The sequence below is a fragment of the Erithacus rubecula genome, assembly GCF_903797595.1.
Source record: "Erithacus rubecula genome assembly, chromosome: 5".
Classification (NCBI taxonomy): Eukaryota; Metazoa; Chordata; class Aves; order Passeriformes; family Muscicapidae; genus Erithacus; species Erithacus rubecula.
The window spans coordinates 41,124,153-41,139,967 of NC_136687.1; the positions used below are offsets into that span (position 1 = coordinate 41,124,153).

General features: G+C 38.4%; 1 protein-coding gene across 15 annotated transcripts in view; it reads right to left on the minus strand.

Moving 5' to 3' along the window:
- The window catches only part of TRIM2 (tripartite motif containing 2), a 139,528-nt gene that overhangs the window by 29,958 nt on the left and 93,755 nt on the right, over positions 1–15,815 (minus strand). For 10 of the 15 annotated variants that reach the window (XM_079305416.1, XM_079305418.1, XM_079305412.1 and 7 more), the window contains 4 exons: positions 14,012–14,249; positions 7,729–7,880; positions 6,901–7,081; positions 3,266–3,989 (listed from right to left, as the gene is read on the minus strand). In XM_079305416.1, coding sequence (XP_079161542.1) covers positions 3,266–3,989; positions 6,901–7,081; positions 7,729–7,880; positions 14,012–14,249 — 1,295 coding nt within the window. Of the gene's footprint in view, positions 1–3,265; positions 3,990–6,900; positions 7,082–7,728; positions 7,881–12,558; positions 12,692–14,011; positions 14,250–15,815 lie in introns of those variants that run through there. The other 5 variants (XM_079305411.1, XM_079305408.1, XM_079305409.1 and 2 more) reach the window with 3 other exon arrangements.

Genomic DNA, 15,815 nt, shown 5'->3' on the forward strand with positions numbered 1-15,815 from the left:
GCTTTACACAGCATCTGCCCCTAAAAGCTTGGCCAAGACCACCTCCAAGCCCTGCTCATGCAGCACAGCCCCTGTCACCACAGACAGGTTTGCACAAACCTAGGGGTAAGTGCAAACCTGAAGTTCTTTGCTGCCACAGCAGCCAAACCTAAAATAATAAGAGTCAAGGCCAGGTCTCTGTCTTCAGCACATCAGAACTACGCTGGGGACTTTGCCAGCAACATGATATCATGAGTTCTTCCCTCCCTGTCCAATACAGGTATGACTGTAAAGCAATGCAATGCAATGTAGGCCTGGCAAAATTCTACACTGACCATCACAACCTCATAGAGTTCACAATGAACATCACAGGGATTTGAGCTAATAACCTGGAAAAGTAAATACTATTTTCCCATTACTAGGCATTCTTATTTCTACAGCAGAGAAGCTGACCCAGTGTGGTCTCTTCCAACCCTATTTATTTTGCAGTTCTGTGAAATACTCAATCAAGAATCCCTTTGCTCACTCTAAGCCTGCTTTTTGAACTGCACTAAAGCCATTAATACACAGACCTTGTTTGTGAGTTTTTATGTGGAGTAAATTCACAGTAAGGCTCCAATTTGCTTTCAGCATTGATAACAGACCTAATAAGGAGGTTGACAGAAGTTCTGTTAAAGGCAATTTTCTTTTTTTTTCCTACACATTAATGTACCAGCTAAACTTAGGTGCTCCATTACATGATTGAACAGACAACTAAACAGTCTGAGGAAAAGAAAAATTGGAAAATTGAACTTTCTAGCAGAGGGAGAACTCTCCATCTGGCTATATCTGATGCCAATTCTAAATATAAATAAATGAAGAGAAAAAAAAAGCAGCTAAAGTGGAAAATAGCACCACTACTGCTAAATGTTATCAAACAACTCAGTCACAAAAAGTGTCAGAAGGGAAAAAATAGCAAGGCACACAATACAGCATGCCAGAGCTAGCGCATAAGATGAGGTCCTGGGCAGGGCAGCTGATGACAACCATGTCTCTTAATCCTTCTTTGAAGGGCATGGAAGAGATTTACCAGGGATGGTGGAAGTGGCTGACACTGTGAACATCCCTCACCTCTGCTCAGCACAGGTCTAAGGTACAAAAGCAGGGTAATGAAAGAAAGACTTCCCTCCCACTTTAGTATTTCCTACCAGTTGCAGAGGTAGCAAAATCACTGGGCAAGAATTATTTTCTAGATATCATAAGAACTTGCTTGTTTGCATTTGTATAGACTAAGGACATGCTATCTAGGTCTGCATGGACACACTCGTAGTGATTACACCTGTTTAAAAAAATAATAAGTTGAGGATACAAATTATTGAGAGACGAAAAAAAGATGTAGAAAATACTTTGCTTTTGTTAACAATGAATACATGAAGGTATGAATGTGTAGTCAATAATTTGACCTTGGAATGTCTGAATAGAACCACATGCCATTTTAAAAGCCACAAATAACACATAATTGGCAGAAGATACAATGCACACATCCTCATGAACAAAATGAACTAATGTTAAATTAATGCTATCTCTTGTTAATACTAGCAGAAAAACAATCCTCTGCTAGGCAGCTGATCAGTTTACTTGTGCATAAAAAATCCATATATCAGCATTTATACAATAGCACACTCCATAGACTTGGATGCTCAGAGGAATATTACAGCGTGATTCTCCAACACAGCTGTGCAAGCTTCTGGCAGGCCAAATAGAAGATTTATCTTGTCCAGTTTAAAATACAGATCCAGATTTTGCTAGGGCCGTTGGAGGAATCCAACAATGGGTTTAACACATAAAGACACAATTGTATTGGAGAACAATTATAAACTTTACATTACCTCATCAAAAAATGAACCAAATCTTAACTTTTTAAAGTGAGCTGAAGCTGGAAGTAAATGAACTCCATAAAGGCAATCCTTGTGAAAATGTCAGAAGTTTTTCCTGTCTCAATAATTTTACATCTTTTGGAACAGTGTAAAACCCTAGAGCAGGTGTAGAAGAAGGGATTACAGGTGACCTCACCTATGATTAAGTCACAGTTGTACTAATTTCCAAAGAAGAGGAGCAGCCTTGCCCTTAATGGGTTGCTGCTGTGACTAAGTGTGATAAAAGGAGTGGGCTGGCTGGTCAGTGGGATCTTGGAGTAGGTAGACCAGCCCTGAGGAGGAGGAAGAAGGAACAATTCAGAGACACAAAGAAGGATGGAACAAGGAAGAGAGTTGCTGCAGTAAAAGATCTGCTATGAGGTCAGTGTGGGCCTGATGGAGCTAGAGCCTGCAGTCAAGAGTCTGCAAACCAATACTTGGAGTTCTAGTCCAGTAGGAAATAACCAGCAGTCAGTCTGCAGCTGGGCACTACAGCAGGAGCTTGCTGTAGTCAGCTGAGATAGCAAAGCTATAAAGAAGAACTGGTACCCTTTTTGTGTTGTTAAATGATAATCTGTGTTTTGGCTCGTTTCTACCCCTAAGGAGAGGTCTGCTGCAACAAGCAGCCTTTCAGAGAACACATACATAAGCCCAGAGGAACATTTCTATGTAGGGTCATTCTGTGGAATGAGTGGCTGAAAACTGAATACAAAATACTACTCTCAGCTCTGTTTTTTCTATAAAATAGAACTCCATACATCCCAAATGTGGACACTCAGAGATTTCATGGAGCAAAAGCTGAGACATGCATAGCTCTTCTTTAAATGAAATACATTTTCCTGTTTTGAGTGGTAAAGAAGGGGAGACAGTAGAACTCAAAAATAAAGCATGTGGTCATGGTTGCATCACAACAGAACTAAAAGGCTCTGCACTTCTGGGAAAACATTTAAGATTTCTAGAGTTTATGGTGAGTTGGAGAGAGTAGTTTAACAACAAAATAAACACCTAACAAACAACACCAATACCAACAAAAGCCAAACCATACTACTATTTGATAGTCAAGCCAGAAACTGCTCACTAGAAGTAATTTCTGCTTCCTTGCAATCTGAAATTACTTTAATCTATACCAAAAGCTTTGTAATATGATTAACAATTTTTAAAATATCCAAATCAAATTTATCCATTTCTCAACTGAAATCCCAATTAAATATTTGCTGCAAACTACTTTTGAAGTGTGTACTTCCAAAATGCGCATATTAACAAAAGTTAAGAGGCCTAGTGGTAGTATTAGGTTGCTCTACTTACATCTTTAGCTTTATAATAACTAAACTTTTTCATCCTGTTTCCCTGATCTATTTTTAAGTATGTCAATAGGCAGACAAGTCACCTACCTATTCTGAAGATCAAGTCATCTTCAATGGGGTTCTCTTTTCTTTTGCCAGTGCTGTACATGCTCGCAGGTCTCTTCACAGCTTTCTGCTTCACATGACCACTGCCTGGTGATTTAACACGTCTCTTAACTCCTTCAGTGGTAGGAGATACATCTGCTGACCTGACAACTTTAAGTTTGAATGGGCTGCCCTTGATATGTTGATCATAAAGTCTCAGTGACAAAGTGAAGTCCCCTTCCTTCTGAACAGTGTACAAAAATTCATAAGTGCCATTTTTGTTATCAAGTATTTCTCCATCTGCTACACTCCCATCAGGTGTACTCAGTTCAGCAGTGAGGTAAGCATTCCCAGATTTACAGAGCTCCCCATCTTTGTCCTTGGTTGTGATGGTCACGGACATAGGCTGTCCAATGACTGTCTGCCTCAGTCCTTCACCAGTGGCAACTGTTTCAGAGGCAACTGCGTTGGTGGTTAAAATAGTACCCAGGTTGTGAATGGACTTCTTCAGGCCTTCTGTTTCCACTATAAAGTCCAACTGATCATTTTCACGGGGCTGCAGCGGGAAGTCCCGCTCAGCCAGTTCGTTTAGCTTGTCACTCATCTGCTTCTTCACCAGCAGCACTTCAGTTTCAGTGCCATGGTTGAGGGCTTGCGCCGTAAAGTTGCTGCAGCTTTTAATGCTTTCCTGTCCTTCTAGTAAGGTATCCAGCTGTGTCTGAAGGACCTGTGTGAATTATCCAACACCAGATTAGCATCATGTTACATATTAATATCCCAGAAAGATGTATCATCTAAAGGTCTTTGTAGAGTTTAATTTAAACCTTCATTTTTGAAGAAGTAGCACACTGATTGCCAACCTATATTTGGAATACAATGCAACAACACAAAAATATACCCTGGTTTGGGAAATCAAGAATTTATAAACCCACTGTCACACTAGATTGAATTGTTGCCCTTATCTGTCTTGTCTTGTTTGGTTTGGGGGTTTTTGTTTTGTTTTTCTTCTGTTTTGTTTTGGGTTGTTGTTGTTTGGGTTTGGTGTTTTTTTGAGCAAAAACCCTGCAACAACTGTAGAAGTTTGAATCCTGCCCCATCTAACTGTCAACAGTCACAGTTAATGAGACAGTTCCTGGAACCGAGTTGTGTTCACAGATGCAGAGATACTTTGGAGTCAGAAGGTTCATCAATAAGAGAGGCTGCAAGAAACTTCTTGATACTGTTGCTTCAGAGTCAAGGGAGTCTGTGAATTACTTCTCTACGGAGATGAACAAGAAGGCCTCAAGGCCTGGGGAAAAGTGGAATTCCTGAACTAAATAAGTGAAGAAAGAAAAAAATCTCCCTAGAAGAATGTAAATTGATTCCTCACTTTCAGCAGGCAGGAGAGCAAAATATACAGGATGGATTGTGCATAGCAGAAAGAGTTGGATTGAGTAGCCAGAAAAGTTAGTGGGCAACAAGTAGCCACTCCATCTTTCAGACTGTGAAAAAAACTTGTATTATAGGGTCAGTTCTAGCCCTCAGTCTAACCCTTAAAGGAGTATTGACCTCAGAATTGCTAAGTGTGGGGTGGGAGCTAGGCTTTTTTGTTTCTTTTTTTTTTTCTTTTTTAAAATCAAATTTTGTAATGAATTGGAAAAAGGATCCCTGGATTATAACAACCTATCAAAGATATTCATGATAGTCAAGAAAACATTGTTGCCCCCCGCCACTGATTTTATCAGTCTCCACTGATAAAATCCCAAACGAAGGTACCCAGTCACACACTTGGTATGTTTTTCCTACACAGAAGAACTAGGGCACAGACATGATTGTGGATTAGAGAAGTTATTCTGTTGACCATCACCATCATAAATATTTTTGAAACTTTTCAATTTATATAAATTTCAAGACTGGATGTATTTATTGCTATGAAATACTCTTCCCTTGCTGAGACGCACTATTATAATGACATTGAATTCTAAAGGCATTTTTTTCTGAATTTTCCAAAGCTTTAAGCTTTTTTATTCATCCACTGGAGAAAATCCAGGCTCATGTGTTACTCATATAGGAAAGTGATAACACAAAATCTTTTCCAATTAAAACAGAATGAACAAATTTCAAGACTACACTGAAATTTCAAGTCATCTGCTTTTCTAGGCACACAGAAACTTCTCAGAATGCAATACAAGGCATTTCTAATCTGTTTGGTCTTCATTCAAAGGCATAAGTAGTTAAAGAGAGAGCATAGTTTTAAAATCAATACTTTCTTAAGATGGTTTTCTTTCATTACAAAAATAAAAAATATTAAATCCTAACATAAATAATATTTAAAATTCATGTAGAGTATTTTACATCTTACACTCTTTCAGTCCATTGGACAACAAACCAAACTGCCAACTTTTTCTTAGAAAAATGTAGCCCTTTCATTTTTTCATTTTTTAAAAGTGTATGATCAGAGTGATTGTATTTTTCAGGACTACTAAGCATTCAAAAGTAAAATCCAATTTCAGCTGGGGATTTTGTATTCAAACAGGGTAGATGCCTCTTTTACTGCCTATGTACAACTTCATAAATATTTGATTCTGTAATGCTAATAGTTCTTAAATTATTTTAAATTTCTTTATACAACAACAAGGTAATTTAACATATTCTATTTCAGGTAGACTTTGTATACATACAGAATATATTTGCTTGCTATGGAAACGTGACATTTTGAATACATCATGATATCGTAAATATATTTAGATGAACCTGGGATTCAAGTCCACATTATTGATGCTTAAACTTCTGTAAACTGCTGCTTAGCTCTGGAGATAACTACATTCTGTACCCCAATGGTTTTGGGCTCCCCATGTTCCTAAAAGTATGTATCTTGTGTATACATTAATACTCCTCCATTTCCACAGGCTCAGCAGTTCAGCACCTTTCTAATGATGTTTTCATGCCTATTCTACATCCAGGAATGCAACATTCTTCCACTTCAGACATTGGAGATGATCAAGTCACTCAGTAATGGCACTCTTGAAACCCCAGTTTTTTATGGTATTTTCTTTTAAAGGCAACTTTCAGGGAGAAATCTTTCTTTATAAAGCAGAGAACTGATGCCCAGGAGAATAAGAACTAAATTATTTCATTTTCCTGATTCAGACCTAATAATCCTCAACACAATCTCTACCCACTGGGCTACACACTTTGCTTTGTAGAAGTACAGGTTTGTTTTCTTCCTATAAAGCTTGGTCTACAATATAGGGGGAAACCCCTCAGAATCAATCATCCAGATAGGAAGAGTGAATACAGCTCTGCAATCTGTTACTCTCCTCATTCCTCTAAAAAAGTGAGATGTCCCTCAAATCTTTTTGTGTTCCAAAAGGTGATATCTAACATGAAATATGTTACCAAGCTCTGGAAAGGAAAACAGTGCTTTGAAGCAAAACAGGAAGCCTTAGGCAGTTCTTCAGGATAAATTGTTTGACCTGCATCTTCATGCTCATCTTATAAGGCTTGGCACCTACAAGCGAGGCTCTGCAGTACCTGATTTCAGGAAAACAAAATTCTCTGGATGTCAGACATGATTTGTCAAACTGGCGTCCTGCACCATTTGCAAAACTGGCTGATTAAATTAACAGCTTTTCATTGAAACAAAACATGCATCTTACTTTGTGTTTAAGGCCATAATTCACTTCCAGCTCCATGAGCAGCACACTCTTTCGCACATTTAAAGTCTTCTGGAGTTCATCAAAAGTGGAATGAATGTCATCTACAATACTAGCCTTTTGGTTGGTTAACTGGTGTATGATTTCAGATATAAACTGAAGTGCTGAGTCAATCTCTGGAAGCCTGAGGGAGGAATTAAATTACAAAGATTGCTGTTTCCAAAGTTATTAAACCTTGGCCCTTGCCCTGGTATCTTTTGATTAAGCCCTCCCATCAGCAGGCTGTCTTTAAATTTGATCATTTCCCAGAAGTAAGTTCATTCCTTTTAGAACCACACAGTAGGTCTAGTCTGATAAAATAAAGCTAAGCCACAGTCCTCCCCTGTGCAAATCCCTTAGACTTTAGGTATTACCAACAATGAGGCCTTGATCCTCTGTCCTTTATGCAGTATATCTACTCAAGAAGATATCACTAGATTTATCTAACATTTTCCTTTTTTTAAGCCATTTTTCCACTGTAGTGTTTGTACCAGTCTTTTTAACACCCAGCACTATTTATTTAGCTATTATAAATTCATAATTGGACAGTAGTTTACTCCTTAGCATTTTATATCCCTTCTTTGGATGACTCACATTTCTAATGGCCTCTGTTTTGTGAAAGCCAAATAGCAATCTTTTGCTCTTTTTGGTAACCCCTCAGTATATCTCACTCAATGGATTTTTTGTCCTTATGCTAGCCTCACTTTCCCCGTTTCCTAGGTAAGTACCTATGGCACCAGCACAAGAAGCCAGTGATGAAACTGAAAATGGAAAATAGTGGAGTCTCCATACCTCTTGTTGACAGCATCCAATTGGACTTGGAGGGAAGCCTTGTGTTGCTCCACCACATCCTTGAGTGGTACTGTGGGATGCTCTGCATGTTCTCCCTCTGTGCACTCCTGGCACATGGCTGTCTCACAGGACTGGCAGTAAAACTCCATCACCTGGAAAAGTGCACTCTACACTCAGCAGTAACATAACTCAAAGCACATCTTACTGAGCCTTGAACTCATAAGTCCAAGCTCAGAGACAAAGCTTCTGTTTTCTTATGCACCAGTAATTTATTGCCTAAAAGATGGCTGTTTTCTTACATATTTTATATCAAAATGCTCCCTTAAAAACATTTTATTCTATCATAAAGTGTCAGAACAGCAACCTGTGAACAATGCTGGACTTCAGTGCTGGTCTTAACATCATCTTTATATTGTGTAATAGTAAGTCTTGGTGTTTCTCTTATGTACTCCATGAAACAACTCAAAAAAACCAGGCCCTCACTAACTCCATCCTTAGTCTTCCCAGACAATCTGCTAAAGAAAGTGTAAACTGTTTTCCATAACAGGGCCACTCTTGAAACACAGACTCAATGGAAATCACCAAACAACAAGTTTATTTGCTCAAGGAAAGCACCCTAAATGAACCAACATGCTGCAGGGGAAAATCTCCATATCCCATTGCTAATCCCTTAAAACCATTAAAAACTCCTATCTGAGATTGTAATAGGAGTGCTGAGCTACACTTGAAAGAGAAGGAGATTGTTTCAACCTGCTCAGTACCCAGAAAGATGCTCTTTAGAGATAATATTAGATCTTGACATATAATAGATATCCCAAATTCTGAATATATTCATCAAGGGAAAGAAACAGAGAATTGCAATGCCCAAAATCACACACTAGTCAAAATAATGCACATATATGCAAATTTGGCATGAGACTTTCTTTTACAGCTAGGAAGTCTTTGGGCACAAAGCGTTTTAGGCTTATTAAAAAGGATGAAAGGAAGTTTATAGTATATGCTTCAAAGCAAGACATTGGCAGCTCTTTTGCATTCAGGGCATAGCATCAGAATCTTGAATTATTCAGCTGATGCTTCTGGTACTCAGACATCTTGTACAAAGATGGTTGTGCTGGAGTTGTTGGTAGATGAGATGGTTGTGTAGAAACAGCTGTTTTCAGGTGAGCAGAGGGATTTGTAACATCACCGAACAAAATAGCTGGCTGCTCAAAGGCATCTTGAGAATTAAGGAGGAGGAAGCAAGAACCATGATTTGCATGTGGCTGTTAGTATTAACAGGGATTTTCCTCTGATAAACTCCTTTCAATCTTATTCGCATTCTTCTCTCTTATCTCAATTTACAAGATACAGGACTCACATGCAGTGAGGGTTTAGTCATTTGTCAGCCACTTGTGTAAGCTGAGAAAATTTAAAAGTTGATCCAAATAACCTGTGTAACATCAAATAGACCAGCAATGGGAAAAGAAGGTAGACCTTCTAAACAATGTCAACCCTCATGAACGTTACTCTAGTCACTGTGAATTTAGCAGTCTTGTTGTAGTAGATCCTGATAGAGGCCTGATAGTTACTTGGGTAGGCACTGTGATGTGATGCATTCTTACAGTGCATAGAGGAAATCAGTTAAACAGAGTTTAGGATTTAAGTCCTTTTCAAAGGCTTCAAAAGTCTGCAATCAGAAGCAGCCAAAAGGAAGAATATTTTACTAGAAAACCCTGAAATCTTCTTATATGGCTAAAAAAAAATAATTTTTTTGCATGAGTATCCAAATTTAATCTTTCTGCCTCTTAATAATTTAATACTTAGGTTCAAGGTACTTTAACAAGCCTTTTATTTATTCAGTATTTTTATCTTTGGATACAGTGATTAGAACAATTTTTTCTACTAACTACAAACATAATATATAATATGTTTCTACTATACAAACATAATTATATTTGCAGCCACATATATAGGAAAGAAAGCTTCTCATTGGCTTGTTCAGGTTGTTCATCCTAAACAACTTCCTCTTTATTCAAGCATCAGGGAAACACAGATAACAGCAAACATATCACAAAGACCTAACATATATCTATATAGGAATCTGCTTCAAATTCACAATGTTTTGAGAGAAGCACCTTTCATTTCCCACTATAATTTATATATTGTGCACAGATGAAGAAGAAGGAAAATCTAATAATAATACAATTTAGGCTTCAGCTGTCTAGATAGGCTGATTTCCTAAGATTTTTTTCTAGCATCTCTTTATCAGGCAAGACTAATTTCTAACTATAAACAGAAAAGTATTACTGGATTTTCATCTCTCCCCTCCATGCCAAACATGGACATCACATTTTGTGATGCTCCCAGAAAATTTTTCACTATGACAGGTTTGCCTTACAGAACATTTCAGAAAATGACATTTGCCTCTCCTTTCCAAATTCAAGAGAGCTCTTGGACAGGATAGACTGTAGCATCCAGGACTGGTTTCAGCTGTATTTCCACCAAATTCAATGAGAACATTCCCATCAGCATCAGTAATGAAATGTGAATTAATACCCATTGTTTCTAAAATCTCATCCACTAATTCCCACCTTAAATCAGACCAGCATATTTCAGCACAATGATGTGACTAGATCCCCATCACATCTTCTCTACTGTAATTCAACTGAATTTACAGAAGCTTTTAAAATCACATAATCAAAGATGCAAGTACTTCTGAACTAGTTTTTACAAAGCCATGACATACTAATTCCAGCCCTTCAAAGTTCAGGTCTTGAGGAAAAACCTCTCACCAATCACAAGTCCCTCTTCTCTAAAATCACATTTGAAAAATCACATTTGAAAAATCACATTGCTCATCCTCTGCTTTCTATTTGTTTGAATTAAAAGAGCACTCTACAGAAATAGGATGAGTCAGCTCTTTGCCACCCACCATCCTCATGTCACACACACATGCTTAATTCCTCTGCCCCAGGGCTAGTGTGCATCTTACCTTTGTATGCCTTGGCTTTCAGAAGAATGTACGTTTGAATAACCTGAGAATATCTCTGAGATCCCTGATAAAATTTAGAATTTTTCTCCCTCCCTAGTCACAGCTTTTGCCCTACCCACAGATTACACTTTAATGGGATATGTGAGTAATTGACATGCAGGGAAGTACAGAGGTGAGGAGAAAAAACAACGTTTTAAAAGGTAAGATATGAAGTCACTTCATCAGAATATCAAGGATAGGTGATTTTTTATTTTTTCTAAGAGAAGCATACCGTCAGTAAGCAGCACCTCTGTAAGTTCACAAGTGTTTTTGTAAGCAAGGTCTTATGCCTGTCAAGTTGTCCAGCTATGCTATGATCTTTTCAGAAAAACCTAGTCAGAGATAAGGCATTCTATCTCGTTAAAAGTGTTCAATTTAATTTGTGTGTCCCCTCATTACATTCTGGAGGCAGAAAATACATTGCCCCACCTTCTACATTGCAAAAATGTGGATCCTCCACTCTGAACAGGTTTTCAGTTCAAATGCAAACAAAACCTAGGTATAGACATTTCAGAGGCTACACCACTCATAACATACAATGGAGTAAGAACTTTATAGCCTTCCCTGCCCTGGCTTCTGTACCTGCCCCTAAATGATCGTTGTAGATCATTGTTTCCAATCCAGAATGCTTTTATACACAAGAGCTGAAGGTGTTTTGCAGCTGAGAATAAAGCAAATCTTATTTTAATGTGTAGTAGAAGACAGGAATCTTCTAGTAGGTTCATATGTGCCCTATTACACAGATTCAACAAGAACATTCAACAAGCCCCAACACACGTATGTTCCATATTGGGTCAAAAGGAGAAAGCATTTTTTAATAGTTCAGGCACAGGTAACAATCTTTTGTATTAACATACTACAAACTAAGTTTCTTCTTCATAAGAATAGAGAACAAAAAAACCACAACAGAGGACAGGAGGATGTGCACAGAAGGAATAAAGTAAACATACATGCACACATATGGAAAATATGAGTGATGGGAATAGGGGACCAACTGGGAAGGGAAAGTATGTAATGTACATGGCCTGAGGAAGGCACAGGCAAGCAAATGAGAAAGTATCTCTGCATCTCATTTTAATCAGAGAGCTTTAAGTCCAGGATGGCTGAAATGATTGAAAAAACTTGTTTAAACAGAAACTTATTTCCAAGCTAATATGAAAAAAAAATGCTAATATTTAAAAGAAATATATTTGATTCAAATAGTAAAAATACAGTGGGTCTGACCGTACCCCAAGCAATATATAAAAATTAATGGAGGGTGGATTTCATGCAGTATGATTGCTGGTTCTGTAAAGAAATTCGCCTCCAGCTGCCAGCTCAATCCTTTTTCCTGAAGCCCCCAGTAAAGTTACTAGCAGCAAGGCACTTAGAATCACAGAATACCCTGAGCTAGAAGGGACCTAAAAGGATCATCCTACTCCTGGCCCTGCCAAGAACCACCTCAGGAGTCACATTAAGTATCTAAAAGCATTGTCCAAATGCTTCTTGAACTCGGTCAGGCTTGGTGCTGTGACCACTTCCCTGGGAAGCACATTCCAGGGAAGACTCTTTAGATGTTTCCTAATATCTAACCTACTTGCCACACGGTGCTCGTGTCCTGATCCCATTTCCTTGGCGAGGCCTAAGGTGCCCAGCACCTTGCCCTGTGCACTCCTGCAGCCAGACCCACCTGGCCAGCCTCAAGCAGCTCTCTCCAAGTCTTACCTCAGCTCCTCCCATCACAAAGACTAATGTGTGCACTTAGCTTTTCATTTCTAAGCTTCACAAAGCTTTAAATTGGCGTCATCCTCAGGCTATCCCCAACCCTCCCAGGTACTTACTGAAGCCAGAAGATGCTCCCATCACACACGACTCAGCATCCTAAATTGCATGCTATGTTTCAAGGCAAGCCAAGTAGGTTTAGAGGACTTACAAATGCACCTTTACCTATAAAGGAGATCTCAGAAGTATAAGGTGGAATCTTTTGATTTTAGACAAGCCAGGCTTTTTTAAACATACCCAAATAATAATCAGCTGCTAATTTAAAATACAATACAAATAATGCCTTAATTTTGACCTTTTTCTGCATTTCACAATCAAATGGCTCCTATCAAAATGCCTGTCAGAAAACAACTATGATTCATTTTAAAGAGAGCAAATAAAATGCAAACGAAAACTAGGAAAGCATTAATTAGTAACCACTACACACACATAGGTACAGTACACATAAAAAAAAGTCACACCAGTTATTCATTAATCAGTGTCCAACATCAGTTCTACAAATCTACCTAATTCTAACAGAGAAGGAACTGAACTATTCCTCTATTACAGTAATCATTACCTATCAGCTGAATTACTCCTATACAACCAATGTACCTACACTGAGTATCAAATAAAACAGTCCTCAGAAAGTTGTTTTAAATTACTAACATATATTTCTTGCATAGAGGCACAACATTCAGTTTGCAACACAGCACCACTGAGTTTTACAGTCTCTCCTTATATGTTTGCATAAGCTCATATGCTTATCATGAAGTTACACAGGTTAATTCTGAAAACAGTGAAGTAAGCAGAGTTAGAGCTGTTCTTGCAGTAATCTGTGAATATTAACTCAGTTGTGGGTACTTGCCAATATACTGGTATGTTTTGAGGATCTCTGTGGAGACATGCTAGGTAAAAAGAGTAGGTGGAGGGAAAAAACAAAGCAGCCTCCAAGAACTGATATGAGAGATCCGCAAAACACTGCAGATCAACAGAAGCTCTGTCTTTCTAGTCTGTAATGATCCAAAGCATCCTAAGTTGTGACACCCTTTTATTCAGTTCTATGTTAATATGTTCACATACTTTTTGGTACTGCCCCAACGTGCAGGTCAGTAAAACTCAAAAGGTCCTTGTCACATATTGCCAGACAAACACACAGGTACGTACCCACAGCAACAGTTGATGATACAAGTAAGAAGCCTAAGGAAACCCAACCCAGAGAAGGGTTAGGTAAAGTAGAAGTAAAGGCACAAGGTTCAGTACTTGCAGGAGAATAATTCTAACCAAATGTGCCAAAAGACAGTATCATCCCAGATGATTAGTGAGATAAAATAATACTTTGACTATTTCACTACTCCACTAAGAGCATTTGAGTTAATTTGAAGAATTGTTTGTCTTTTGCTGATATATCATAAAATCAAAGAAATAGTGTGATTCCACTTTCCCTGCTTTCTCTTTAGAAAAAGACATCCATGAAACCCAGACAAGCAAATATCAATACCTGTACATAGCACAAGAGGCTGTCTCACTTACATTTCCATCATGATTGGGGCAGGAGAGTGGTTTGCCTGCAGCAACAGCAGTGACAGTCTCCAAGATGGAGGACTCCTCAATGCTGTTGTCTGGTGTTCGCTGCAGGACATCCATCAGGTTGGTAATAAAGAAGTTGTTCTGGAGTGCAGAAACCCCTTTCTCTGGGAGAATGGAGGTCTGGCGACACACGGGGCAAGAAAGGGTTAAGCTATGAGCTGGAATGTAATTCTGTAAACACCTATGCAGGAGGAAGGTGGAAGGAGAAACAAAGGAAAAGTATCATCAAAGAGGGAAAAAAGCCCTTTCATCAGTTAAACAGCTGGTTTGAAAGAGTGCTACCCCTACTTATAAAAGGAAAAGTACATCAAACAGACCTCTGAAGCAAAAGTGGTTATGAGTAATATTTTTTTCTTTTAAACCTCTTTTTACTCTGCCACATGAAAAAAAAAGTTCAATAAGCAGACATCATTAAAAGAGTTACATGCCTTTTTTTGAGATATCCATGAGAGTGGTCATGATTTCAGACACCTACTGCATCCTGCTAACAGGATGTTTTATGCAGTAAAAATTTTAAACTATCAGATAAAGTCTGACAGACATGAAGTTGCATCAAGTATTTGAGCCTGTGCCTTTAACTGGCTAACCAGTGCTTGACCCTTGTCTTTCCAACAGAATCTCCTTTAATAACTTGTGGGTTATTTGTGGGTTTAGTGTTTCAGCGGTAAAACACGGTCCCAAGAAAACCAAAGGAAATTTTTTCATTTATTTCAATTTGGAAAGTTATTTGGCAGCTAGCCAAAATCAACAGAGTTTTCTTTACAAGATAGGGAACTACCTGCTAGGTTATTGTAATTTATATTAATGGTAGTTTTGAAGGAAATTTTTGTTTGTGTTTGATTGGGAGGGTGGTGTTGGTGTTTTTCAGAAAAAAATAATTTCACAGAATATAAACCTGACACAAAAGTTCAGTAACCAAGGATATGCAGAATATGCAACAAGCTGGCCCAGGTGAGACTTAATGCCACTTTTGGCCTTGAAACTGAAGTTAAAACCTGGCTGGCCATGCAGCATACAGTTGCATGAAATATACTACATTCAGTATGGTCCTATAAGCAGAAGAAGCTTTGCAGAATGCAGTTCTTAAGGGGAGCAGTGCTACACCAAATTCCTCACAGAATGCCAGCTGAGAAAGTGTGACCACACACATCTCCACAGCTCTTATCCCTTTCCAAAGGTTTTGGTTGCACCACCCTTCATCCTCCCCTGGCAGCCCTCCTCCTGACCCCCAAGTAAGGGCTCTGTGAAAGGAGAACTTAAGCTTTGCATGTCAGCACGACTCTGGAAGAGTTCTTCCAGCCTTTCTCCATAACAAGATCAGCCTAAGAGGATTATAGTGAAAACCAGAAGCTAACCTTAGGTTTTACACATGAACAGAAGTCAGGAAACTTAATACATGATGGTAAAAATCTTGTCTCAGTGACTTCAGTAAGAGATTCAGTGCTGCCTTTTTTAATGCTGGGATTTCCTAATCTTCTACAAAAGACCAGTTCATCTGATACAAGCAGAGATTCACAATTTTTGTTTCACCCTGTGCAAAGTTAGAGATTCACACCACAATTCTTGCTAAGAGGTGGAAATCTAAATTAAATAAGTGTTCACCCCACATACCATTTATAAAAATTATCCTGCCACTCCATATACAATCTGGAGTTGCATCCCATCATCAGATTAAGAGCTCTAACCACTAATTCTTCAGCTAACTTTTCTGCAGGTGCTGTATTTTCTCCACAATTTGACGGATAAT